Below are 27,758 nucleotides of genomic sequence, written 5' to 3' on the forward strand. Positions count from 1 at the left end.
AGGACATAGTACCATAGGGAGAGTGAGGGAGTGAGTGCAATTATCTTCATGATTTGGAGATGCCGGTGTTGGACTGGGGTGTATAAAGTTTAAAAAAAATCACAACATCGGGTTATAGTCCAACAGGTTTAATTGGGAGCACTAACTTTTGGAGCGCTGCTCCTTCACCAGGTGGTTGTAGTTTGGCCACAACCACCTAATGAAGGAGCGGCGCTCTGAAAGCTAGTGCTCCCAATTAAACCTGTTGGACTATAACCTGGTGTTGTGTGATTTTTAACAATTATCTTCAGATTGCTTGAGCAACATATCAAAACAGACGTAAACTGCAGCGACTCAAGGCAGCAGCTCACTACCACCTTCTCAGAAGCAAAGTAGGGATGAGCAAAAATTGCTGACGCTGCCAACCATACTCAAATCTCAGAATAATCTTTTATAAATATGAAGCAGTAAATAATCACTTTGTTACTGTACATATCTGCAGATCTGTTCATCAACAATTTGCTTTAAAACTCAATTTTTCTCTTTCACAACAACAAATCACAATACCAAGTGTAACAAAGCTGGAGAATACCTCACAATAACCATCTGAATTCCAGCTTCCTGGTTATCATACCTGATTGGCGTCATACAGAAAGCCTTTCTTCAGTTGAAGCAGGGCAAGCCGAGCCAAGATTGAAGAATGCCGAGGGTTCTTGCCAAGAGAAACCAGCAAAGACTTCTGAGTTTCTTCCATAGAACCAAGTTGGTAGAGAGCATCTGCAGACAGAATTTGGGAAATCTCATCGGATGGCTCTAGCTCAAGCAGCAATAAAGCCAAATAATGAACACCCATTGCATCTCTAGGAGTAAACAAACATATGTGGATTGAATTAGAAAGACTATTACCTTTAAAAATCAAATTAGAAGTTATCATTTTGGCCTAGAGTCAAGAATAAAAGTCAAATATTTGTAAGTGTGCGGAAGCAATGGCCGAGCAGTATTATCACTGGACTATTAATACAAAAACTCAGCTAATGTTCTAGGGACCTGGGCTGAAATACGTTTTTGGCAGACGGTGATGAATTGGATTTCAATTTTTTAAAATCTGGAATTAAGAATCTATCAATGACTAAAAAAAACATTGCTGATTATCAGAAAAATGCATTGGCTCAATAATGTCCTTCAGGGAAGGAAACCTGCCATACTCATCTGGTCTGGCCTATATGTGACTCCACAACTTGACAGAGTCTCAACTGCTCTGTGAAATGGCCCAGCAAGCCACTCATTTGTATTAATTTCTACCAAGTCTCACCAAAGCCCAAAAGGGAATTATGGATCAACCTTTAACTTAGAATTGAGCGGTTCAAGAATGGGATGGGCTGCTTTTAAAAAAAATTGTTCACAGAATGTGGGCTTTGCTGACTAGGCCAGCATTTCTTGTCCATCTATAGGGCATAAAAGAGTCAACCACATTAGGTCTGGAGTCACATGTAGGCCAGACCAGGTAGGGATGGCAGAATTCCTTCCCTAAAGGGCAGTTAACCAGATAGGCTTTTCAGATAATGAATTTATGGTCAACATTAGCATCTTGATTCAAGTTTGTAGCAGCATTTGAACCAGGTGTCCAGAACACTAAGGTCCCTGGATTAATAGTCCAGATTAGAGTGGTGCTGGAAAAGCACAGCAGGTCAGGCAGCATCCGAGGAGCAGGACAATCGACATTTTCGGCTAAAGCCCTTCATCAGGAATAAGGTTGGGAGCCTCCAAGGTGGAGAGATAAATGGGAGGGGGGGTGGGGCTCGGGGATGGTAGCTGAGAGTGCAATAGGTGGGTGGAGGTGAAAGCGATAGGTCAGAGAGGAGGGTGGAACAGATAGGTGGGAAGGACAATTGACAGATGGGAAAGGTCATGAGGACTGTGCTTAGCTGGAAGGTTAGAACTGGGGTAAGGTGGGGGAGGGGAAATGAGGAAACTGGTGAAGTCCACATTGATGCCAATGGGTTGAAGGGTCCTGAGGCAGAAGATGAGGCGTTCTTCCTCCGCGTTGGGTGGTAAGGGGCGGTGGGGTTGATTGGGACACCTGCACCTGAGATGTTCCCTGAAGCGCTCTGTGAGTAGGCGTCCAGTCTCCCCAGTGTAGGGGAGACCGCATCAGGAGCAACGGATACAGTAAATTGCCCCGTGGCTGAATATTTGAACTCCCCCTTCCACTCTGCTGAGGACATGCAGGTCCTGGGCCTCCTCCATCGCCACTCCCTTACCACCAGATGCCTGGAGGAAGAATGCTTCATCTCCTACCCCAGGACCTTTCAACCCCATTGCATCAATGTGGACTTCACCAGTTTCCTCGTTTCCCCTCCCCTAACCTTACCCCAGTTTCAACCTTCGAGCTTAGCACCATCCTCATAACCGGTCTCATCTGTCAATCTTCCTTCCTATCTAACCACTCCACCCTCCTCTCCTCTCCGACCTATCGCCTTCACCCCCCCACCTCCATCCACCCATTGCACTCTTAGCAAACTTCCCCCCAGCCCTACACCCCCCTCCCATTTATCTCTCCACCCCCAAAGATTCTCAGCCTCATTCCTGATGAACGGCTTTTGTCCGAAACGTCGATTTTCCTGCTCCTCGGATGTTGCCTGACCTGCTGTGCTTTTCCAGCACCACTCTCTAACCTTGACTCTGATCTCCAGCATCTGCAGTACTCACTTTCATCTCCCTGGATTAATAGTTCAGTTATAATGCCACTGGCTCCTCATGCTGCCAGGCATCAAAACTCATGTCCCATGAGTGATTAAGGAAAAAAAAACATGCTATGTTCCCTGGACTCCAGCTGTCAAAGCTTTATACCAACTGTACACTTTGCATAGTACTGACCAACAGGGAAGCATGGAATACATTTGTGTATTGTTTTGGTCCAGATTCCAGGAAATGATTACTATCCAACTTGGACATCTGGGGCTAACTAATCCTCTCTCCTTCAAAGTAGTGCCACAAGACTTTTCTAACACACGTTTGAAAGTTGAAGGTGGTCTCAGTTTAAGGCCTCTGCTGAAAGATGGCACCTCAGAAAATGTGACACTGCCTAAGTAGTGAGCAGGTGTATCAGCTTCGGTCTGTGAGCTTTACATTGTGAGAGGTATAGGTCCATCTGGCAGAACATTAGGAAGTTTGAAAACATGTTTGAACAGATTTAAGAACAGCTTCTTCTCCACTGTTATCAGATTTTTGAACGGACATCTCAAATGTTAATTTTGATCTCTCACTCTCTGCACCTATTCTGCAGTTCTAACTGCATTCTGCATGCCGTTCTGCTACCCTGACACACTTTGTATGGTATGATCTACCTGTATAGCATATAAAACACCACTTTTCACTGTATCTCAATACATGTGACAACACTGAAATCAATCCCTATTGTTGGACTGAGACACTAAGTTCAAGTCCACCTGCTCCAAAGCTGTATAATATCTCTGAAAAGGTTGATTAGGAAAGTATTAGAAAGTGAGAACTGCAGATGCTAGAGATCAGAGTCGAGAGTGTGGTGTTGGAAAAGCACAGCAGGTCAGGCAGTATCCGAGGAGCAGGAGAATCAACGTTTTGGGCATAAGCCCTTCATCAGAAATGAGGCCTTTTCCAGTACCACACACGCGATTATAAAAGTATATTAAATTTAAAAAAAACATTTTTTGAAAGGTCTTGAACCCATGAGCTAAATGAGAGGCAAGTGTGCTACCAATTGAACCACTGATCACGTAATGAGAAGACAAAGTAGAGTTCTGGACTTGATCCTCAAAAACACATTGTTACAATTCATTGACACATTTTTTCAGTTATGTGTCACAACAAAGTTTCATTTGTTGTTCTGAGGGAAGTAAGAAAGAGTTGACCAATGCAAAGCGAGACATGAGTCACATGTAGTTCAGGCCACACCGGAATAACAAGTTCGCCTTCCTGAATGGCATTAGTGAACAAGTTGGTATGTTATAATGGGTCTGATTTTTATCTGTGACAGTGTTCGAGTTACCAGCTCGAAATCAAATCCAAGTTCTCAAATTGTCACAGTGCAACTGACCTCAAACTCTGGATCATTTAGTTCATAAATCACTAGGCTACTGTGGCATGTTGGTGCAGAATTGCTGAAACATTCTAGAGGTAACTAAATAATTTAGGTGAAGCACGTGGAAATATTTCCACTGGCTGGTGTACAATAAAAGGTGATGTCACTAAAAAGCATAGTTATTTTGCAATTGATACACTTTGATCTTTGAAAACTAACATGACCAGTTACACACTATTATGGTCCCATCTGATATTATTACTGGATATGTCAGATCGCAGACTGAGATACGGAATGATCTTTTTCATTAGCTTTAACAAAGTGGTACCTCAAAAAAGGTAAGCATGCAAGGTTACAGATTTGGATTTAACAAAAAAAACCAATTTATTTTGCTCAGTAAAGTTAACAGGTAAAATAGACTAAACCAGATTACTTAATATAACAAACAATTGAAAACAAATGATAACATGCAATCCCATTAATTTCATACACCTGTACTGTACCCAAAATCCCCATCAATAAAGTACTTAAAACAGACAAAAGTTCCATTTCTTAACATCTCATTAAATTTAATCTAACTGTGACTTCAACACCCAGGCTGGAAAATCTGATAAACCTTTCCCTGGGGTATTCGTATATTTGAGTTTCAACTTCAAATAACACAATCAAGGTTTTATCCAAACACTCCTAGTCTGGAGCTACGACTAAACTCCAACTGAAGGCAATCCATTTTTCTATCTACACCATCTCTTTGGAGCACTTCTTTACTCATTCATCTTCACCCAAATATTTCTGAACTGCCAGAAACAAAACAGCTTTTTCTCCCTCCAGATTATTGGAGCTTTGCCTAAGTTTAAAAAACCCAAAATAAAGAATTATCTGACTGAAATCAGAATGCACAATTATTTATCTTACATGTGGTAAACTCCTAATGTAAGCAAAAACTCCTTGAGGTTACTTATCTATCAACTTGTTTTAAAACAAATCACTATAGCACAGAAATATTTACAAGTTAATCATTAACCCCTTCATACACACAAAACCTAAATATCAATAATTCAAAAATACAAACTTAATATAAATCACATTGTACACAATACCTATTATATTCCAGGATTACACCTTAAGCACAAATATTCAAGCCCTATGACAGTCTAAATTCAAATTAACCTTAAACTCTCCAAAAATCAGAATAACTGAATTCTTGTAGTGATGTAAATATTCAAAGTTACGATAAGTGTGCAGGAACAGCTACATATTTTCGCATTAGCTTCAAATACATTTACGTGAAAGCCTGAACCAAAAGAGTTATACTGAAACCAGTACAATTCAACCTAAGTGCAACAGACTCCAGGACACTTCACAAACTTTAATTAGCATTCGTGCAAAGCAGAGGTTGCTAATTCAAAATGGAGCTCTGTTGTTCTTTGTATCGGTAGTCCCATTTCAGCTTACAATCACACAGTTTAGAAGTCTAATTGTATTTGGACAACCAACCAATGTACTCCATTGCAGTCCAAGTTATACTAAAATCTACTAAGATAGGTCTTCAAAGATGGAAGAAAGACCAAGATCCCTGTAAAGCAGTGATCTCCAGCCTTTTTAAGCACATGATCATTTTTTAAAATTTAAGTGCAACACAGGATCTACTTTTAAGGAAACAAAGTTTATTTGCAGTGCTTTATCATTCTAAAACCGAGTACATAGATTCAAGTTGAGCTCTATTCACCAAATCAGTGCACTTACAAGTGTTGCACATTATTTGCCTTTGTCTGGAGGTCTGCATTATAGTTTGAGACTGCTTGTCATATGCAGTTCAAATGACTGTGAAGCGCTACATTGCTTGGATTTGATTATTTTCATTTTGACGAATGTTGTCTCTTGGAGGTACGTGGAGGCAAAGCAAGCTTTTCCTCAGTCTGACGCTCTGATTGCATTTTCAGTTCAATATTGTTTTGCACAGTAATTATCTCATATCAAATCCACTGCTTTGCAAATCCAACTCCTAGTGGATTTTGGTAGCTAACCCAACAATATTTACTTGAAGGAATGGATTGGAGTCAAACATCAGTTTGTTCCAATCCATCAAATTCTTGAAATCACCCTTTGAACTCCCCTGCTAAACTTAAATGTGCAAACAGATTTTCTAGATGGAACCATTTTATATCTTGTTTGAGTTTTTCTAGTATTTTATCTAGACTCTGAAAGCGTTGTAGTGTTTTTGTTTAAATTGGGAGGACTATCATCTCAGTTTCAATTTATATGTATTGATAACTGAGAGTATATTAGTGACTATGAGTGGCCATTACAAAGGAGAAAGTACTTGATAAGCTAAAGGTCTAAAAACTGATAAATCGCCTGGCCCAGATGGGCTACATCCTACAGTCCTAAGGGAGGTAGCTGAAGAAATAGCAGAGGCATTGGTTGTAATCTTTCAGAAATCACTGGAGCCAGGGAAAGTTCCAGATGATTGGAAAATCGCTGTTGTAACCCCTTTGTTCAAGAAAGGATCAAGACAAAGGATGGAAAATTATAGGCTGATTAGCCTAACCTCAGTTGTAGGTAAAATTCTGGAATCTATTGTCAAGGATGAGATTTCTAAATTCTTGGAAGTTCAGGGTTGAATTAGAACAAGTCCGCATGAATTGAGTAAGGAGAGGTCATGCCTGACAAACAAGTAGGTTAGACCATGTTATCTACCTAGACTTCCAAAAGGCCTTTGATAAAATGCCTCATGGTAGGCTGCTGAGTAAAGTTAGGGCTCATGGTGTTCGAGGTGAGCTACTGGCATGGATTGAGGATTGGCTATGTGACAGAAGGCAGAGAGTTGGGATAAAAGGTTCTTTTTCAAAATAGCAGCTAGTGATAAGTAGTGTCCCACAGGATTTAGTGTTGATGCCCCAGCTGTTCACTTTTATATATAAATGATCTGGATGAAGAGACTGGGGGCATTCTGGCAAAGTTCACCAATGATACAAAGTTAGGTGGACACGCAGGTAGTTCTGAGGAGGTGGGAAGGCTACAGAAAGATTTAGACAGTTTAGGAGAATGGTCCAAGAAACAGCTGATGAAATTCAATGTGAGCAAATGTGAGGTCTTGCACTTTGATAAAAAAGAACAGGTAAGGACTATTTTATAAACGGTGAGAAAATTCATAAAGACAAATTAAAAGGGATCCAGGAGTGCTAGTACAAGATTCTCTAAAGGTTGACTTGCAGGCTGAGTCCATGGTTAAGAAAGCAAATGTAATGTCATTTATTTCAAGAGGGTTGGAATGTAAAAGCAGTGAGGCGCCATTGGGACTTTATAAAGCTCTGGTTTGGCCCCATTTAGAATACGGTGTCCAGTTTTGGGCCTCACACGTCAGGAAGGGTATACTGGCACTGGAGCGTGGCCAACGGAGATTCACACGGATGATCCCTGGAATGGTAGGCCTAACATACGATAAAGAGTGAGGATCTTGGGATTGTATTCGTTAGGAGTTCAGAAGGTTGAGCGGAGATCGAATAGAAACTTACAAGATAATGCATGGCTTAGAAAGGGTGGACACATAAATTGTTTCCGTGAGGCTGGGATACTAGGACTCATGGACACAACTTCAGAATTAGAGGGGCTCAATTTAAAATGGAAGTGAGGAGACATTTCTTCAGCCAGAGAGTGGTGGACCTGTGGAATTCACTGCCACGGAGCGTGGTGGAGGCTGGGACATTAAATGTCTTCAAGGCAGAGATTGATAAATTCTTCATTATGCAAGGAATTAAGAAATATGGGGAAAGTGCGGGTAAGTGGCGTTGAAATGCCCATTAGCCATGATTGAATGGTGGAGTGTACTTGATGGGGCAAACGGCCTTACTTCCACTCCGATTTCTTATGGTCTTTTATATATTAAGCCTCTAACTTTTTCCTTCAGCCTGTTCAGTTTTGATGTTGGTCTGCAAGGAACCAGAAACTGAGCAATCATACATTGTCTGACAGCTCACTGCACACTTCATTCCTTTACTTAAGTACCAATTTTAGGCATCAGATCTAATAAAAATTTGCAGGACCTTACCTTGACTTAACTAATTCCAATTAATATGGAGGAATAGTTATCTAAATGTAGCACTGAAATAAGGACTTAAATAAACAGTGTTGAAAGACTCTTGCTTGAATTGAATTTACAATCATAATAGCAATTTTCACTGCATGAACAAAGTCCAATGCTCATGGTGGATTGTCCATCAGTAATTGACAAGTGGGAAAATCAGGTTCATTTCCGGTAAATTCATCAAAGCCCCTATTTACACCAACTATAGCTGGTGCACCATCACTCATGATGAATGCCAGTATCTTGATCAGGAAGTTTTCCCTCAAGCACATACATTTTGATTTCAATGCGAATATCCTCACCTCTTGTTCACTCCTTCAGGAGTGATGTGCGAGATGATTTTTTTTGTTGTTGTACAACGTTAAAAATCACACAAGGTTTGGAAGCACTAGCTTTTGAAGCGCTCCTCCTTCATCAGGCACAACCACCTGATGAAGGAGCAGCTCTCCAAGAGCTAGTGCTTCCAAATAAACCTATTGGACTATAACCTTGTGTTGTGTGATTTTTAACTTTGTACATCCCAGTCCAACACTGGCACCTCCAAATCATGATTTTTTTGTTGTGTTCTTAAAGATCATATGCACAAACATAAAACAAACAGACAGCTTGTCATGTTGATGGATTCACTGAACTGCATAGCCCTTCAGATCCTTCTATTGCTGCTGTAAAACCTCTGGACAGAGATTCCATTCAGCATGCCACTGTGGAAACAATAAGTGACATGCTGTGGTTGCCATTATTACTACTTCTTTGTTCTTAAGTCATCATTGTTCTTAAGTCATAGAATCATAGAGATGTACAGCATGGAAACAGGCCCTTCGGTACAACCCGTCCATGCCAACCAGATATCCCAACCCAATCTAGTCCCACCTGCCAGCACCCGGCCCATATCCCTCCAAACCCTTCCTATTCATATACCCATCCAGATGCCTCTTAAATGTTGCACTTCCTCTGGCAGCTCATTCCATACACGTACCACCCTGTGTGTGAAAAAGTTGCCCCATAGGTCTCTTTTACATCTTTCCCCTTTCACCCTAAACCTATGCCCTCTAGTTCTGGACTCCCCAACCCCAGGGAAAAGACTTTGTCTATTTACTCTACCCATGCCCCTCATAATTTTGTAAACCTTTATAAAGGTCAAATAAAGAATCAGTGATCACTGTCATTGCTTCTTTAATTATTGCACCATCTGTGAATGATTTCTCATGCTTAGTCAGGATATGGTAAATGTGAAATTGTGCTTCAGTGCAGGCCTTTCCTTTTGTTGCCACATTTATAAAGAGAATTCCTGTTGGGTATTTGTATGTCAAAGGAGGGAAAACGATCTTTGAATTTAGGTACATTGTTGTGATATAATATTATTACAAATTCCTCCTTTTATCGATATACTCAGGTGACATATATAGCAGAAAATCATAACTTTTACAGTTGTGAATAGAAATTCATTTTCCCCATTCTGCACAGAAATTCTACATTTCTTTTTTTAATATATGATCCAGGTTCATCATTCTTCACCTAGTACCTGTCCACCATTTACAAGCTACAAGTCAGGAGCATGTGATGCTTGGATGAGTGCAGCTCCAATAACGTTCAAGTAGTGTAACATCATCCAGGACAAAAAGTAGCCTAACTGATAAGCACCACAATTCACAAACATTCATTCCCTCCACTACCAACAGTCAGCAGCAGCAGTTTGTTACCATTTACCCGATGCACTGCTGAAATTCACTCAAGATCCTTAGATAGCACCCTCCAAACTCAGGGCAGCAGGGCAGCAGACACATAGTAACACCAACACCTGCAAACTTCTCTCCAAGCCACTAACCATTCCAAATGGATCATCATTCCTTTAAATGTCTTCAAGTCAAAATCCTGGAATTCCTCCCTAACAATACTGGACAACATCAGTTCAAGACAGAGCTCACCACCATTTTCTCAAAGACAACTAGGAACAGGCAGTAAATGCTGGCCAGCCTGCAATGCCCATATCCCACAAATGAATTAAAAATGCATCATCTTGTAATTTGTGACATCCCTCCGTCATTGGTCACACTGCAGGTAGGCCTCTGGATCCATGCTTCTGGAACATCCAGAACATAGCTGGCTGCTTTCAAGAGTGGGGACATGGGAAGTCATTTTTGTCGTCTCTATTTGCTTTCAGGGCTGTCGGTCAGCTTGCTTTGCTAGGATATAGGAAGTGCGGTAGTGTTCCCCTTAATTTTCCTTCACCCTATATAGACCCATTAGACAACCAGCTGAAGAATTGAAGGATAGACTGGAGTTGCTCTGCAGAGAATCTGCATGGACACAGCAAACTAGATAACCTCTGATATTTCTAGTACTGTAACATCCAGGCTTCACACATGGATTCCTTTTGTTTGTATTTCCATCACAAAAATAATTACTTTATGCTGCAATGAATGCATGCCAGCTTGTTGCATCATATTTTTCTGTAGTTGTGCAGTGTCAGGAAGTAGATGTCATGCATGGCATGACAATCAACACGTACAAAGCAAAAGGAACACATGAGTGAGAAGATCAATTGTCAGAAAATCAGTGATCAACCAGTCAATCACGATCTACAAGTTGGAGACCACAGGTCTGACACATCCACCATCTAATCATCCTTTAGTAAAATAACAGCTGCTGACTATGCTCGTGGCCCTGGCCAAACTGGTCCAGGCAGTGGACTGTAGAGGGAGTCGTTAAGGCTGATTGCCTGCTCCTCTTCCATGGTTACGTTCAAGTCCAGGTGCCTTTGAAGAAAGAGCATGCGGTGTCCACCAACACCCTTGAGCTGCTCGGGGATAGGTGGGCACCGCAGAGAGTGGAGTATATTATTTCTCCCTCCAATTCTATTTTGATCAAATCCCTACCCACCACTTCACTGTTTGATCACGCAGCATTACCCTCTAAGAAGGACACTATTGTCACTGACTACTCGGATGTTTCCTTCCTTCCTGGTGGTGGAAATGAATTAGAGATTTGTACACCTGTTATCTTTCACTGTGTGAAAAAGCTGCTGGGAAAAAGTGAAGACTGCAGATGCTGGAGAGCAGAGCTGAAAATGTGTTGCTGGAAAAGCGCAGCAGATCAGGCAGCATTCAAGGAGCAGGATTCCTGAAGAAGGGCTCATGCCCCGAAACGTCGATTCTCCTGATCCTTGGATGCTGCCTGACCTGCTGCAGCAACAAATTTTCAGCTCTGAAAAAGCTGCTGACTAGTCAAATTTCTATGAATTAATTTACAACAGACCCAGACGAAAGAAACTGGAGCTGCAGATCATTTAGCCCATTCTTTCCGTACAAGGCTGATTTTGGGGGGGTTCAACTCCACTCTCCTACCTGCCTCCTCAATCCCTCCCTTGGATTTGCTGGGAATTCAAACAAAAAGTCCATCCAGCTGTTGAAGTTTTTGAAGATGAATCGATAACTTCCAAAAAGGTACAAACCCTTATGGAGTGAAGTAGATTAGATTAGATTACTTACAGTGTGGAAACAGGCCCTTCGGCCCAACAAGTCCACACCGACCCACTGAAGCGCAACCCACCCAGACCCATTCCCCTACATTTACCCCTTCACCTAACACTGCAGGCAATTCAGCATGACCAATTCATCTAACCTGCACATTTGTAGACTGTGGGAGGAAACTGGAGCACCCGGAGGAAACCCACGCAGACACGGGGAGAATGTACAAACTCCACACAGTCGTCTGAGGCAGGAATTGAACCCGGGTCTTTGGCGCTGTGAGGCAGCAGCACTAATCACTGTGCCACCCAAAGGAATTTTGTTTCATCTCTTTCCTAAATGATGAGCTCTTTTATTGGGAAGACTATGGCCCCATGTTTTAGATTCTTTGATTGGAATCGCACAGCATGAAAGCAATGGGCATCTCACTTCAGAGCCATGTGTGTATTCTACAGCAGAAGTCCTACGTATATGCAGACACACCAACAAGAAAGAAATACAACTTGATGGTACAACTTTAGAGACAGTATTCTTTTGACTAAGAGACAGCAGTACCCTTCCTTGAAAGGGTAGCCTTGGCTTCCATGCTCCCCGCATCTCTTTTTCCTTATGGCAGCAGCGGCCCCCAAGGGGCTGGATGATTTCTTCTGAAGGATTTTCTGCGCTTCTTCCTGCAGCACCTTGTAGAGGAGGCCTCGCTGGTTCCAGGGCACATAGGACTTCACGAGGAGGGCCACTTCGTCCAGCCGCAGCCTGCTGGCGGTGATATAGTCCAGGGCCGTCAGGTAAGGGCTGCCGGATAACATCCGCACCAGGCCTCGGCCGCACATGGCCTTGACACAGCTCCTAGGGTGCGGCAGGCCGTGCCCCAGGGTGGACTGGAAGTCCTCGAGGGCCTGCGCCAAGTCCCCGGTGTGTAGGTGGCAGAACCCGCGGAGGACGAGGAGGGTGCTGTGGTAGTTGGTCGGGTCGGCCGCAATCAGGCGCTGGCACAGCCGCAGCGCGCCCTGCACATCCCCGCAGAGGAGCATGCAGTCGGCCAGCCGTATCTCCCACTCCCGCCTGGCCTCTGGCTCCACGCCAGCCAACAGCCGGAGCGCTCGGAGGGCGGGACGCAGGAGCTCGGCTCCGCCGTCGGATCGCAGGTCGGGGCGGTGGCACACCGCCTGCCTGTACTCGGAGAAGCGGGCCTCGACAAAATGCTTGGCCAGCTCCAGCACTCCGTGTGGTGCCCGGGGCTGCCGTGAGGCTCCGCTGCCGAGGGCCGACGTCAAGTCGTGAACCAGTTCCCAGTCTGGGTCGCCCCTGGTGGTAAGGGCCTCCTTCTCCTCTTCGGGCGTCATCCCGTCAACGGTCATGGGCGGCGCAAGCTCTGGGATTCCCACGCTTTCCTCCAACCGCCGCTTTTCGAAGGGGCGCGCGCCAACTTCTCGAGGCACCACGAGCTCGAGGAAACGGCGGCAATCGGCGAGCAGCTCGGCGCCGCGGCCATCTTGCTGCTGCTGAGGCCTCCCTTCGTGCAGCGAGAGGTAACGGGCGAAGGCGCGAACAATCTGCGGCAAGTCCCTCTTCTGGCGGTGGACGACGAATGCCACGGTCTCTTCCCGCCGCTTGCCGAACGCCTGCATGTAGTCCATCACGCCATTGGCCGAGTGCCGCTCGGACAGGATCCAGGCCAGGGCCCTGGTCAGCAGCAATGCCAGCGAGTGGCTCGGGTGGGCGTTGAGCAGGGCATTACAGTGGCTCACTGCCTCCTGGTGCCGCCCACTCCTCAGCAGCATGTCCATCTTCAGCACCGACGCCGTCAGGTTGCCCGGGCTCAGCGCCGACAGGAAGATGGCGGCCACTCTGGCGCTGACGGGGGCCTCGACTGCAAGCTCACTGCCGGTGCCACCTCCTCCTCCGCCCTGGCTTGGCACCCAGCTCTGGCTGGCGCACCAGCTTTCCAACACTGTCAACAGGTCACCCAGCCCCGGTTCCCCCAAGGACTTGACATGCTGCACGGTTGCCTCGGCGCTCAGGATGAAAGCGGAGGTGTAACAGGCGGCGGCATCGGACAGAGAGCCACTGGCCAGGTACTGGTCCCCTTTGGTGCAGAGCCAGGCGGGTAGCTCCTCTTCAGACATCACCAACACCAAACCAGCATGCCAGGGATTTACATACGTGCAGATGAAACCAAACCTAGGAAAAACGAGAAATGCAAAATTTGCGGATTAGACCGACTCAGAGCTATCGCGACAAAGCAATTTTAATCTGACGGGGACCGGATATAACACAAGTTTTACCACCTGACTCACCATCAAACTCTAAGTTTGAAGTATAAAACTGACTTCCCACACGTTCCTGTCAGTTTCCTGGCCCGCACATGAACTGACCATTCGTACAAGCCCATAGTGCATCACACCAAGCCAAGAATACCAGAAACCCAACGACAGAACGAGTTGGCTTATTTATTTTTTCTATGATGTGTATGCGCGGATGTGACACACAGTGAAAGACAACAGGTGAACAAATTTTTAATCACTTTCCACCACCAGGAAGGAAAGAAAAGTTGATTTAAAAGAAGGTTGCACAGGTGTTGGATATCGGACAAAGAAGGGAACATTTGAAGTGAACATTTGATTTCAAAATTTGAGAGGAGGAAGTAATTCAAGACAGTTCTGACGATTAGAGCACTGTTGGGAATGAGAAACTGGACATTTGGTGATGATTTTTACAAGGGCAAGCTTAGCTATTCAATGAAAGTGCAAAAAGTAGAAGCTCAAAAGTTAGAATTTACATCAGATCCCATCCAGACCTGGGGACTTGTCCATCTTAATGCCTTTTAGAATATCCACACTTCCTCCCTCCTTATGCTGACTTTACCATAAGTAATCAAACATCTATCTGTAACCTCAACATCCATCATGTCCCTCTCCTCATGAAATATCAAAGCAAAGAGTACTAAAGGATCTCATCCATTTTCTGACTCCACGCATTAATTCCCTACTTTGTCCTTGAGTAGGCCAATCCTTTCTCTAGTTACCCTCTTGGTTAAGGGTTAAGGATTTTCCTTAACCCTGTTTGCGAAAGATATTTCATGACCCCTTGGAGCCCTCTTAATTAGTTTGATTAGTCCTACTTTCCCAATATTTTTCCAAAGCTTTGTCTGTTTTCAGTCATCTAAATCTTAGGTAAGAGGAAAAAGGAAGAATACATATGTCATAATTTCACCTAACATCCATAGTTTCCTAATCTTGGCATTTCTAACCCTCATTTTCACAGGGACATATCTGTCCTGGACTCCAATCAATCTCTCTTTCAAAGCCTCCCACATATCAAATGTGGATTTACCCTCAAACAGGTGCTCCCCAATCCACAGCCCACAGTTCCTGCCAAATTTTGCTCTCGTTGGCCTAATTCAATTCAACAGTTTACCTTTAGGACCACACTCATCTTTGTCCACGAGTATTCTAAAACTTTCGAATTGTGATCACTATTCCCAAAGTATTTCCCTACTGAAACTTCAACCAGGTCTGGTATGACCCCTTCCTGAATTAGACTATTTACATATTGTTCTATAAAACCCTCCTGGATGCTCTTTATAAATTCTGCTCCATCTAAACCTCTAACACTAAGTGAATCCGAGTCAATGTTGGGAAAATTAAAATCTCTCACCACCACCTGTTGGTCCGATATCTTTTCATAATCTGTCTACAAAATTGCGCCTCTGTTTTGGGAGGCTTGTAGTACAGTCCCAACATTGTTACCACACCGTTCCTATTTCTGAACTCTGTACATATTGCCTCACTGCTTCAGTCCTCCATAGTGCCCTTCTTAAGGATAGTGGTGATATCCTGTTTGACCAGTAATGCAACTCGTCCACCCCTTTCACCTCCCTCTCTATCCCACCTGAAGCATCTATATCCTGGGATATTTAGTTGCCAATCTTGCCTTTCCCTCAGCCAAGTCTCAGCAATAGCAATAACATCACACTCCCAGGTACTAATCCAAGCTCTAAGTTCATCTGCTTTACCTACTACCCATTAAAACAAGCGCACCTCAGACCACCTCTTGAGAAAGTCTATAGCCTTAAAACTTGTCTTTAAACATTTAGACTAAACTGTAATGCTGAATAATAAAACAAACTTAGGCAGGAAGGCTCAGAAAAAGGGGGAAACTTAAGGAATGCAGAAGATTGGGACAGCTGGGCTCACTAAGTGATAACAGGATGCCTTAGCATCAGTGATTCTGTGTGAACAGGACACCAATTGATAACATTCACAGCCATTCCCTTATGAAATTAATGACTGTTTGATTCTGACCCTGAAATGAAATTCGGTACTATCAAAAGCTTTGTAATTAATGGTCAGATGCTGTTAATTATAATGGATTCTTTTTACCCCTTGCAAGCAGGGCAGACACAAAAAAATCTTTGCTGTTACAAAACCTTGACTTGAGGGTTCAAAAGGACATTAGAGAGAGACCATTTTAGTGCCAAGGCCATTGGAGGCTGCAGAAAATTAACTCTTAGTGCTTAGCTGCTATGGATTGAATTTAATTGCATTATGGGACTTTATGATGATATTGAGTAGCCATTACCAGTTATTAAATACAAACTCTGTTAAAAGGTAATATTGATGAAGCCTTAACTTACTTGCTGTTCTTGCAGCAGACTCTACAGGCCGCCCCACTGTCAACTGTAACTCGTCAGATCTTATGTCTTATTTAAATTTGAAACATAAAATTGAAATTAAAAAGTTTAATTTGAGACTAATTAATCATTTTAAATACAACCTTGCAGTAACATTTCAGCCTCAGGTACAGAATGATTCTGTGCTTAAGATAAAAAGCAAGAATCTGTTCCCAGCTTAAAATTATTCTAAACCTAACATTGAAGAGATTCTGACACAATCTGTCAGGAAGCCATTTTATGGTTAAAGGTTTGCTCCTTGCTAAGAAGCCATTTCGTAAAACAATGATATCAGACATGCGAGCTGTGTAAAGTTACCTTATGACATCTCCTACTTAATTTCGACTAGTACTTCTTTAAAGGAACTTATGTCGCCAGCAGATGCCTAAGTCAGCTGGATTTGTTTCTCCGACCTGATGGATAGCTCAAGGCCTGTAGGAGTGATCAGTCAAGCGCACATAGATGTACCAATTAACTTTTCTTCCTTACGAATTATTATCTTTCAATAATTATCTGTCTAATTAAGAACATGAAATGTTTTTGTAAACTTTTGTGTAAAGGAAGCCACTTTATATCAGTACATTGGAGTAGCCTACTGGGGCACTTGAACAGCTGGTACCCTACTCTCCTAAGTTATTAGAACCTAGTTAGTTTAGCTTATAGGTATCAGTGTTATGTTGTAATAGTGATACTATTAATGCATAAAAAGGGATGACTAAAACTAAACTAAACTGTCTGTAAGAGGTTTTTATTTCACATTTCCAAAGTGTACAATCTCTGGGACAAACCAAGAGAGAGAGGCTTACAGGTCTGAGTCCACAAGGGATTCCCTGGGCCGTCTCAAATCTCCACTTGAACACTGTCCCTCTGCGTTCATCTTCTGCTCCCTGCCTACTCTTCCCCTTAGTCACTGACTTCATTGTCTAGCTCCTTACAGGCTTTAGTTATTACCTCTTTACTGTCCACTAACCACCTCATTTGGTTCCCATCCGTCTGCCACATTAGTTATAGCCTCCCCAATAGCGTTAGCAAAAGCACTCCCAAGGACATCGGTTCAGTCCTGCCCAGGTAGCGACCATCCGATTTGTAATAGTCCCACCTCTACTCAATTAGCACCCCATGCATATACAGTAGTGGTAGTGCATGTCATATGCAATATCCAAATCATGGTGTGTACTGCCTAGAAAGTTGAGGACAGTGCAAGCACCATTATCACCACCTTCAAGTCACACTCCAACTTAACTTGAAACATGATGGTATTCCTTTATGGTTGCTGGATCAAACTTCCCCCCAGTTTTGTAGGCTTAACTACACCACTTGGATTGCAGACATTTAAGAGTGTGGCTCACAAGAAGTTCTGAAGGACAATTAGACATGAGCAAAACAAAATTTTGCTCGTGATTCATCCACACCAGTCCCCTCCTTTGAAAAGGTAAAAAATGTTCTCCAATAAAAGACAAGATATCCTCGTGAAAGTAACACTATGATTCATTAATGTGTAGAGTATTAACATACTATCACTGACATTTGTAGCCATGGTAGTGAAGCAATACAATTTGGAAAAATCTTAACGAGTAAGAAATGAGCCAGATGCTTGAAATCATTAAAAAAAAGTTACACTGACATTATAATATTTGCTCATTTAAAGAAATGAATGTGTAACTATATTTATGAAAAAAGGCATTTAATGAGTTCAGCAAGGAATAGCCAAAAAAAAAGTGTTCACATTGTCAACATCTCAGAGTTTGTCATACATTCTTTCTGCACCACTCAGTTTAAGTTCTTGCTGTTAGGCTGAAGCTTACACAGATCTCTTCCACTTATTTTCTACCTCCAATTAAAATGCAAGCATACCAAATGTTTTGTAAAGACAGTGCCCCTGCTAATGTATTTATTATATTTGAAGACCCAAAGAGAACCTAGCTAATGATGTAGTTCAAGAGAACCTTAACTCCCTGGTGGCCAGCTAGTTTAAAAATCTGTTTAAACATTTTCTTTTCCAATAGCATGCCCTCAGGACCTGAAGCATGCTCTTACATTCAGCAGGTCTCCAAAATGTTGCTCAATGATTGCTAATTATAGAAGAGATAAAAAAGTGAATATCCTAATCTATTCAACTGTGAAACATCTTGAGGTGTATTGGGTAGTATCCTGACTTCTAAGCCAGAAAATCTCTGTTCAGGTTCCAGCCAGGACTCAATGGCCACTGAGGATGCATTTATAATGTGGTCAAGCACATTAAATTCTAAAATTACAACTTATTAGTGATAAGACTGGGAACAATTCCAGGTCAGTTGCGTCATACAGTCATTCATTGAAAGAAAATTTGGGTTGTTACCATCACCATCACAAAATAACTGGAATGAACATCATTTTGAAAAGTCAATGAAAACTTTTTGGGGGTAGGGAGTGCATAAAACAAGGTATATTTATTTGCTTGATGCTTTCCTTGACTATTACCCAGCGAACTTGTTCTTCAAAATTAGCATTGGATAAACATCTCCATAAAGCAGTGGATCGGGCATCTTTTAATGTAATTTGGCAAACTACACTTCTTATATGGTATTAACAATTTCAGACTCATACAGGGTCAGAAGCTCCACTCATTATGAAGAGGTGATATGAGCAGAACATTGTTGTCAAAATGAGGGAGACCAAATATCTAGTTTTTCTTCAAAATGTTTAATAACATCAATATCAAGGTAACCTGTAACTTGTTATTAATATTTAGAACTGGATTTAACATCAGAAATAGTGTTGACAAGACAATTTCAGGCATGGGCCAAATAAAACAGAATTGGACATGGTAGGGAGAAAAAAAAATTGAGATCTGGAACAGCTACTAAATTATAAAGATAAATCAGAAGCAGAACAAATAAATTCAATGCTATACACAGTTGGGAGTCTTATTGATGTCATACCTCACCATGAATTAAAAACAGCAACAGGTATCTATGAAGAGTCACAAAAAGCCTTTGACAATTATTTCAATCTATGAACTAAAATAAAATGCTGGAAAGAGCAAATATTTTATACAAGAATTCAGGATTTAGTGGAATTGAAGGGTGTTTTCATTAAAAATCTTTACAGATAAATGGAGAACTGTAACTATGGTGACTAAGATTATGTTCATAGAGAAAATTGTTTAGGAGTTGCTGATGATTCTGTCAAATTTGTCATAGTCCCCTCCAAAGAAGACTTGACTAGAGAAAGTCATTCAGATGGTCAATAATAGTTCCTCCTTGAAATAGAGTCACAGGTAGATAGGATAGTGAAGGTGGTGTTTGGTATGCTTCTTTTATTGGTCAGAGAATTGAGTATAGGAGTTGGGAGGTCATATTGCAGCTGTACAGGACATTGGTTAGGCCACTTTGGAATATTGCATGCAATTCTGGTCTCCATCCTATCAGAAGAATGTTGTGAAACTTGAAAAAGTTCAGAAATTATTTACAACGATATTGCCAGGGTTGGAGAACTTGAGCTACAGGGAGAGGTTAAATACACTGTGGCTGTTTTCCTTGGAGGAGTATTGGAGGCTGACCTTATAGACATTTATAAAATCATGGATAGGACAAATAGACAATGCCTATTCCCTAGGATGGGGGAGTCCAAAACTAGAGGGTTTAGTGTGAGAGGAGAAAGATATAAAATGGGCTTAAGGGACAATGTTTTCACAGAGGGTGGTACGTATATGGACGCTGGTAAAATTACAGCATTTAAAAAGCATTTGGATGGATATATGAATAGGAAAAGTTTAGAGAGATATGGACCAAGTGCTGGGAAATGGGACTAGATTAGGTTAGAATATTTGGTCGGCATGGACAAGTTAGACTGAAGTGTCCGTGCTGCACATCTCTCGGACTCTAAAGACAATCCCAAGAGAAGAATGACCATGATGTAGGAGATCAGCAAATTCCACTTTATTGTTAAGATAAAAATCACAAATGACATATGAAAAACTAATAAAGTGACCATGACAGGCATCAGGTACTGTCAGCAATTTAAAAAGTGAATTATTTTTCACTATAGGGCTTTCAGAAAATGGGCAGAAGTGGAACATTGTTTGAGAAAAGCAAGAAATCAAATAGCTATCCACACAGAGGTTAATAAGGTAGAACAGTCTGCAACAGAAGAAAATTGAAAATTATCTTTTCAAAATTAGAGGATCCAGGTCTTGCATTTTGGCAAGTAGATAAATGGTGAGTGAGACAAGTCAGATTGCGAGCAACAGTTAAGAAAACACTGCTTACAATCAAAATGCAATTACGTCATATTCAAGATTAAATGGTATGCTACAAGCAAGTCTCTAGTGGATATCAAATGGTAGAGAACTTATAAATACTTCATAGTCAAGAATTCTTATTTGAGTAGGAAACATACCTTGTCCTTAATCATCAAATAAATCAAGTTAAATAATGTAAAGTTATGGAACAGCCAATCAAGAAATGGTCATAGGACAGCTGGCGGAATATTACATAAGTCTTCCTCGACTCATCGTGTAGCCTAAACAAAACGTTGGCACAAGAAAGGAGGTGGGAACCTGTGACTTTAATGGACTGGGAGTGGGAAACATTGGTACTAACAGTGTAGAGTACTCAGACTGCAAGAGCTAGTAAGGTTTTCAATATGATAGTCAATGAACAGCATACTCCATTTGACAAACCTATAACTGAAGAAACTGAGTGCAACACAGCTTTGTGAACAAATGGCTATGACATTTGAATCTGATGTCAGATGTGATTCAAATAGGACATGTTCAAGCAAATTATTTGATTGTTTTCCCAGGAAGAATATGCAGCAACTGAGAGAGATCATGCCAAGCTGCAAGAAGTCCTTAAAATTGCAGAGTTGAAAAAGCAAACATGTTGGTTTCACCAATAATGCAAATTACTGAATGGAAAGAGAGTCTAAGCCAATCAACATGTTGAATTAGAAAGTTTATAAGCAGACTGAGAAAGAAAAATATTGCTGACAGGTTCAAGATGATGTGTGCACAATTCTAAAGAAGTTGTCATTGAAAAGAGATGACCAATGCTCAATGTTTCAAGAGACCGCATGGTAGAAATTGCCTGTTTCAGGGAATCAGGCACTGAAAGAGGCAGGAAGAGTGCCTTCCTTGAAGGAATTCCAAGAGATTAAATATCCTCCAGCTCAAAGTGAACTGTATGTCTTAGACACTATTAGGAACAATATCAGAGACAACAGTCTTTCACCAAACCTCAGATCTCAAGTCTGAAGATAACTCTGTATTCCTTGAATTTGTAAAATAAGAAGAAGTTTTCATAGGGAACTGATGGAAATGTGATATTGGTAAATTTAGTTATTGTTATACAGTTGTGTAAATAATGAGGGAATGTATATGACGAAAAAAAATCAGTGTCAGTGTCAGAAGTACCACCTAAGATGAGGTCATTGGACTGGTGGGCTGAATAACTTGGAATCTTGACCAAACAAACTGGTCCTCAAAGTCTCTAACAAAATCTATCACTAGCACATAGCCTGTAACTAGTTGCTATTTGTTAACTTACAAGAATCCTTTTTCATTAGACCAATAAATGGCTTTCCTCAACCACACTAGGCCCTGTAGTTTCCTACATTTGTTTTTTTAAAGAGGGGGAATAATGGCAGTAACTTCATCCTGAGCATCAGCTCAGTGTACTGAGTGGACATACCATATGACATATCTGACATCAAAATGGTTGGGCACTATTTTGTAGCCACCCCAACCCCACAGAAAATATGCAGCCCTTTGGGAAGATAAGGAAACTAAAACAATGCAATGTTTATCATGGTGATGCACTTCATGTCCCCATTGCATTAATACAATTCTCAGTAGCATGGTTTTCAAAAGAAAATGGTAATTGCCATGCAGGTTTCACCTCTAGTTTCATAGACTGAGGTCTTCACTACTTCCAGAATGCTTTGCTGTGGTTTACTGCTTTCCATCCTTCAGGCTGATCAAATAAAGAACATTAAAATTGGAGTAGTCCATGCAGCCCTTTGAACCTGCTCTGCCATGATCCAACTCTGTACCCTGTTCCTGCTTTCTCCCCAGACCCTTTGATCCCTTTAGCCCCAAGAACTATATCTCCTTGAAAGCATCAGATGTTTTGGCTTCAACCACTTTGTGTTGTGGTTGTGTTCGCCGAGTTGGGAATTTGTGTTGCAGACGTTTCGTCCCCTGTCTAGGTGACATCCTCAGTGCTTGGGAGCCTCCTGTGAAGCGCTTCTGTGATCTTTCCTCCGGCATTTATAGTGGTTTGAATCTGCCGCTCCGATTGTCAGTTCCCGCTGTCTGCTGCAGTGGTCGGTATATTGGGTCCAGGTCGATGTGCTTGTTGATTGAATCAGTGGATGAATGCCAATCAACAAGCACATCGACCTGGACCCAATATAACGGCCACTGCAGCAGGAACTGACAACCGGAAGCGACAGAGACAAACCACTATAAATGCCGGAGGAAACATCACAGAAGCGCTTCACAGGAGGCTCCCAAGCACTGAGGATGTCACCTAGACAGGGGACGAAATGTCTGCAACACAAATTCCCAGCTCGGCGAACAGAACCACAACAACGAGCACCCGAGCTACAAATCTTCGCACAAACTTTGACCAACCACTTTGTGGCAGAGAATTTCACAGGCTCAGCCTCGGTGAAGAAACTTCTCTTTAACCATTCTAAACGACTACCCAGTATCCTTAAATTGTGACTCCTGGTTTTACCATGCCTAATCCCGCTGTAATATTATAGGTTTCTATGAAATCCTCCTTCATTCTTCTAAACTCTACTGAATATAATCGTAATCATATTTCAGTCCTTCCATCCCAGGAATCAGTCCAGTAGAGTCATAAAGATGTACAGCATGGAAACAGACCTTTTGGTCCAACCCATCCATGCCGACCAGATATCCCAACCCAATCTAGTCCCACCTGCCAGCAGCCGGCCCATATCCCTCCAAACCCTTCCTATTGATATACCCATCCAAATGCCTCTTAAATGTTGCAATTGTACTAGCCTCCACTACATCCTCTGGCAGCTCATTCCATACACGTACCACTCTCTGCATGAAAACGTTGCCCTTTAGGTCTCTTTTATATCTTTTCCCTCTCACCCTAAACCTATAACATATAGTTCTGGACTTCCTGACCCCAGGGAAAAGACTTTGTCTATTTATCCTATCCATGCCCCTCATAAGTTTGTAAACCTCTATAAGGTCACCCCTCAGTCTCTGATGCTCCAGGGAAAACAGCCCCAGCCTGTTCAGCCTCTCCCTATAGCTCAGATCCTCCAACCCTGTCAACATCCTTGTAAATCTTTTCTGAACCCTTTCAAGTTTCACAACATCTTTCCAATAGGAAGGAGACCAGAACTGCACGCAATATTCTAACAGTGGCCTAACCAATGTCCTGTATAGCTGCAACATGACCTCCCAACTCCTGTACTCAATACTCTGACCAATAAAGGATTGCATACCAAACACCTTCTTCACTATCCTATCTACCTGTGACTCCACTTTCAAGGAGCTATGTACCTGCACTCCAAGGTCTCTTTGTTCAGCAACACTCCCTAGGACCTTACCATTAAGTGTATAAGTCCTGCGAAGATTTACTTTCCCAAAATGCAGCACCTCACATTTATCTGAATTAAACTCCATCTGCCACTTCAGTCCATTGGCCCATCTGGTCCAGATCCTGTTGTAATCTGAGGTAACCTTCTTCGCTGTCCACTACACCTCCAATTTTGGTGTCATCTGCAAACTTACTAACTGTACCTCTTATGCTCGCATCCAAATCATTTATTTAAATGACAAAAAGTAGAGGGCCCAGTACTGATCCTTGTGGCACTCCACTGGTCACAGGCCTCCAGTCTGAAAAACAACCATCCATCACCACCCTCTGTTTTCTACCTTCAAGCCAGTTCTGTATCCAAATGGCTAGTTCTCCCTGTATTCCATGAGATCTAACCTTGCTAATCAGTCTCCCATGGGGAACCTTGTCGAATGCCTCACTGAAGTCCATATAGGTCACATCTACTGCTCTGCCCTCATCAATCTTCTTTATTACTTCTTCAAAAAAATTCAATCAAGTTTGTGAGACATGATTTCCCACACACAAAGCCACATTGACTATCCCGAATCAGTCCTTGCCTGTACTGTTAGTGCACTCCCTATATAGCTAGAACACTTCTTCAGATAAGGAGATCAAAACTGCACACAGTACTCCAGGTGTGGTCTCACCAGGGCAGCTAGAACACTTCTTCAGATAAGGAGATCAAAACTGCACAAAACTGCAATTGTATATAGCCCTGGTCTCACCAGGGCTATATACAATTGCAGCAAGTCATTCCTGCCATTGTATTCAAATCCTCTCATTTTGAAGGCCAACATACCATTTGACTTCTTTACCTTCTGCTGCACCTGTATGCTTTCTTGCAGCAAATGATGTACGAGAATGAACAGGTCTCTTTGTACCTCCCTTTCCCAATCCATCACCATTCAGATGATAATCTGCCTTTCTGTTTTTGCTACTATAATAGATAATTCATTTATCCACATTGCACTTCCTCTGCCATGCATTTAACCACTCGCTCAACTCGTCCAAATTATACTAAAGCATTTCTGCATCCACATCACTGTTCACCCTCCCATCCAGATTTGTGTCAGCTACAAACTTGGAGAAATTACATTTTGTTCCCTCATCTAGATCATTAATATATATTGTGAATAGTTAGGATTCTGGCGCTGATCCACGTGATATACCACTTCACTGTCTTCCACACTTAAAAAAGATCCACTTACTTCTACTGTTTCCTGTCTGCCAACCAGTTGTCTATCCATGCCAGTATATTACCCCCAATCTCATGTGCTTCACTAAAGCCTTTCTGAAAGCCTAAGCAAGCTACATCTACTGGCTTACCATCAACTCTGCTAATTACATCCTTGGAAAGTTCGAGATTTGTCAAGTATCAAATTTCCTTTTTCTAAATCCATGCTGTCTCTGTTTGATTCTGTCACGTTTTTCCAAGAGCTATGACTTTTTGTAAAATAACAGCCTCTAGCGTTTTGCCCCACTACCAAAATCAGGCTAATTGCTCTATAATTCCCTTTCTTCTCTCTACCTCCTTCAAAATAAAAGTGGTTACATTAGCTACCTTCCAGTACATTGGAACTGTTCCAGAGTTGACCGCCATTGTATCAATTATTTCTAGGGCCATTTCCTTAAGTACTTTGGGATGTATACTATCAGACTGAGGGTTTATTTGCCTTTAATCCCAACAATTTCTCCAATACCATTTTCTTACTAATATTAATTTCATTCAGTTCCCCCCTCTCAGAGCCTGAAGTGGAACCCCGAATAACATATAACAAACCAGTTTTCATCACCATTTAACTACTTTCTAACTTTGATCAATCCCCAGTGTAAGGCACAGAGATCAAATATTTAACTGCATAAAATAATATGTCGAAGTAACAACTTGAGCATTAAAGCTTATGACTCCCCCACCCGTAAAAGGGGTTAATTAATATCTTCAGATTCAGACAATTGAACGCAAATCTTTGTACTTGAATAGTGTATTCTAAAATTCGACCCTCAGGTGTATGCAACGCTAATTCAGTTACTGTTAACACCATCTATCCGCATTTTGTTTCTTCGCTCTTTTCTTCGCAATAAACCCATGTTGTGTAAAGGTACAAATCCCTTCAGTACCTGAAACTCATCCAAGACGTCGCTACAGTATTCAATTTCTACAAGAGACAGGTGGTTTGTTGAACAAACAGCCCATATTATTTCTCGTCTGCAAATTAAATGGAGTTGTGGGGATACTTTCAAAACTTGTTATTCGATGGAGATTTCTAATTTTTTTTTGCAGAAATTCAAAATCGCTGTCATCTTCGGCCCTACCTCAAGTAAATATAACACGTTCCCGCAGAAAGCTTTTTAAAATCAGCTAATTTTGTTTTAGGGCACGTCAAAGATTCACTCCAGAATCGCCCCCACTTCAGTTTGGAGAAGCAGATTCGCGAAAACGAACTCAACTGCGACAACAGTGTGAAAGAAATTGCATCCTTGTTCATTTTACAGCGACCCTTGAAAATCAGCAGTCTGAAAGATGGTGAACAAAAGGTTTGGCAAAGATCGGACAGGAGGGTTTGTTTGGAAAGGAGCGGTGTAAGGAGGAGAATAGCTCAGAAGAAATGATTAATTGAAAGAATTTGGGGACTGGTTATTTTTATATGCATAACAAATCAAGACCTTCATCAAATCTCCCTTCATCCTCGTCTGTGCATCTGTCCATTTTCTAACCTAGGACAGAATGTCGTTGATATAATTCAATAGTTTACACTCAAGTTGAGCACAGTACACTCTTTATAAGCCGCCTTGGCCCTTGTGTGGTAGAAGTACCTAACCGGGCTAATTAAATAGGCCCAATTCACACAAATAGGAGAGATTCCAATTTGGCTCCAAGTCAGAAGCCACTTTGCAGTTCATCCATTTTAATGAGTATTTACAAAAAAGCAGCACGCAACGGAATAACATAAAATCCCTTTGTAACCACCGAATGGTTGTCATATGATTGGCAAATCTTTTAAACTGTTACACAAATTACAGCAGCAGCATTCATGCTTTTAACTGCATCAATACAGGAGACCGGCTCTCAGCCCGGGGGCGAGAAACCAGAGTTACTGCTTTGACCTCCCATTATGTTGCTTTTGGGCAAAGTTTATAAAATATTTACCAAATTAGACATGCTTAAATATTTGCATTTAGTTAATAAAATGCCCTGCTAGCTTTTCTAACCTTGTGGAACAGTCAGATACTTAAGCACAGGGCAACTTAAAGCGCACTATTACTCTCAAGATGTGTCTATACTAAATAGAACCTTATCAGTTTAAAAAGGGACAAGTCGGATTTTTCAAAGTTCCAACTCAATGACCAACAAAACAGCCACTATCCATAAAGCAGGATTTTAAAAAAAACTGTTCAGAAATGTTTTAACACACCTCTGGATCACGTGGGACTTATCAAGGAGGCCCGGCTTTATTACCACTACCCTGACAATAAGGAATACATTCATTAAATTACAGTGAACACCAATAGTGTTATATCCTGCCTGTTATCCTATTGCTCCCTCGTCTACACTACAAGCCTCCTCTACCATATAATTTCGTTAGAACAGGTAACAGGTTTCCCTTAAATTTTTGATTAGTAAATAGTGTGACAAATGCAAGTTGAGGAATAAAAGCATTGTTTAATTTGAAGTCACCTTCCTTTGAACGGTGTATTTACTGCAGTCCAACTGCTGCTGATAATGTTTTAGCTTAATAAACACTCACCTTTCTAGAGCAGATCAACTGAAGCTATTTCCTCAAACTCGAATAGAATAGGTTCCGCCTTTTTCTTTTCAGACTTGTAGCAGTGTAGTATGCAACTTTACTTTTTTAAAAAAATGCAATCTTATGCCTTAATTGCGAATCTAATCCGATGTAAACTG

At 41.8% G+C, this 27,758-nt stretch overlaps 1 protein-coding gene across 1 annotated transcript in view; it reads right to left on the bottom strand.

The window, feature by feature from the left end:
* The window catches only part of ttc34 (tetratricopeptide repeat domain 34), a 76,915-nt gene extending 49,157 nt beyond the window's left edge, over positions 1-27,758 (bottom strand). Inside the window, exons 1-3 of the mRNA XM_043676071.2 lie at positions 27,601-27,758; positions 12,149-13,774; positions 614-839 (exon numbers count right to left, since the gene is read on the bottom strand). Of these exons, the coding sequence (XP_043532006.1) occupies positions 614-839; positions 12,149-13,719 (1,797 nt within the window). The 5' untranslated portion in view covers positions 13,720-13,774; positions 27,601-27,758. The remainder of the gene's footprint in view (positions 1-613; positions 840-12,148; positions 13,775-27,600) is intronic.

The sequence above is a fragment of the Chiloscyllium plagiosum genome, unplaced genomic scaffold (assembly GCF_037043375.1).
Source record: "Chiloscyllium plagiosum isolate Xiang-an unplaced genomic scaffold, Cpla_swu_hap1 HiC_scaffold_37, whole genome shotgun sequence".
Classification (NCBI taxonomy): domain Eukaryota; kingdom Metazoa; phylum Chordata; class Chondrichthyes; order Orectolobiformes; family Hemiscylliidae; genus Chiloscyllium; species Chiloscyllium plagiosum.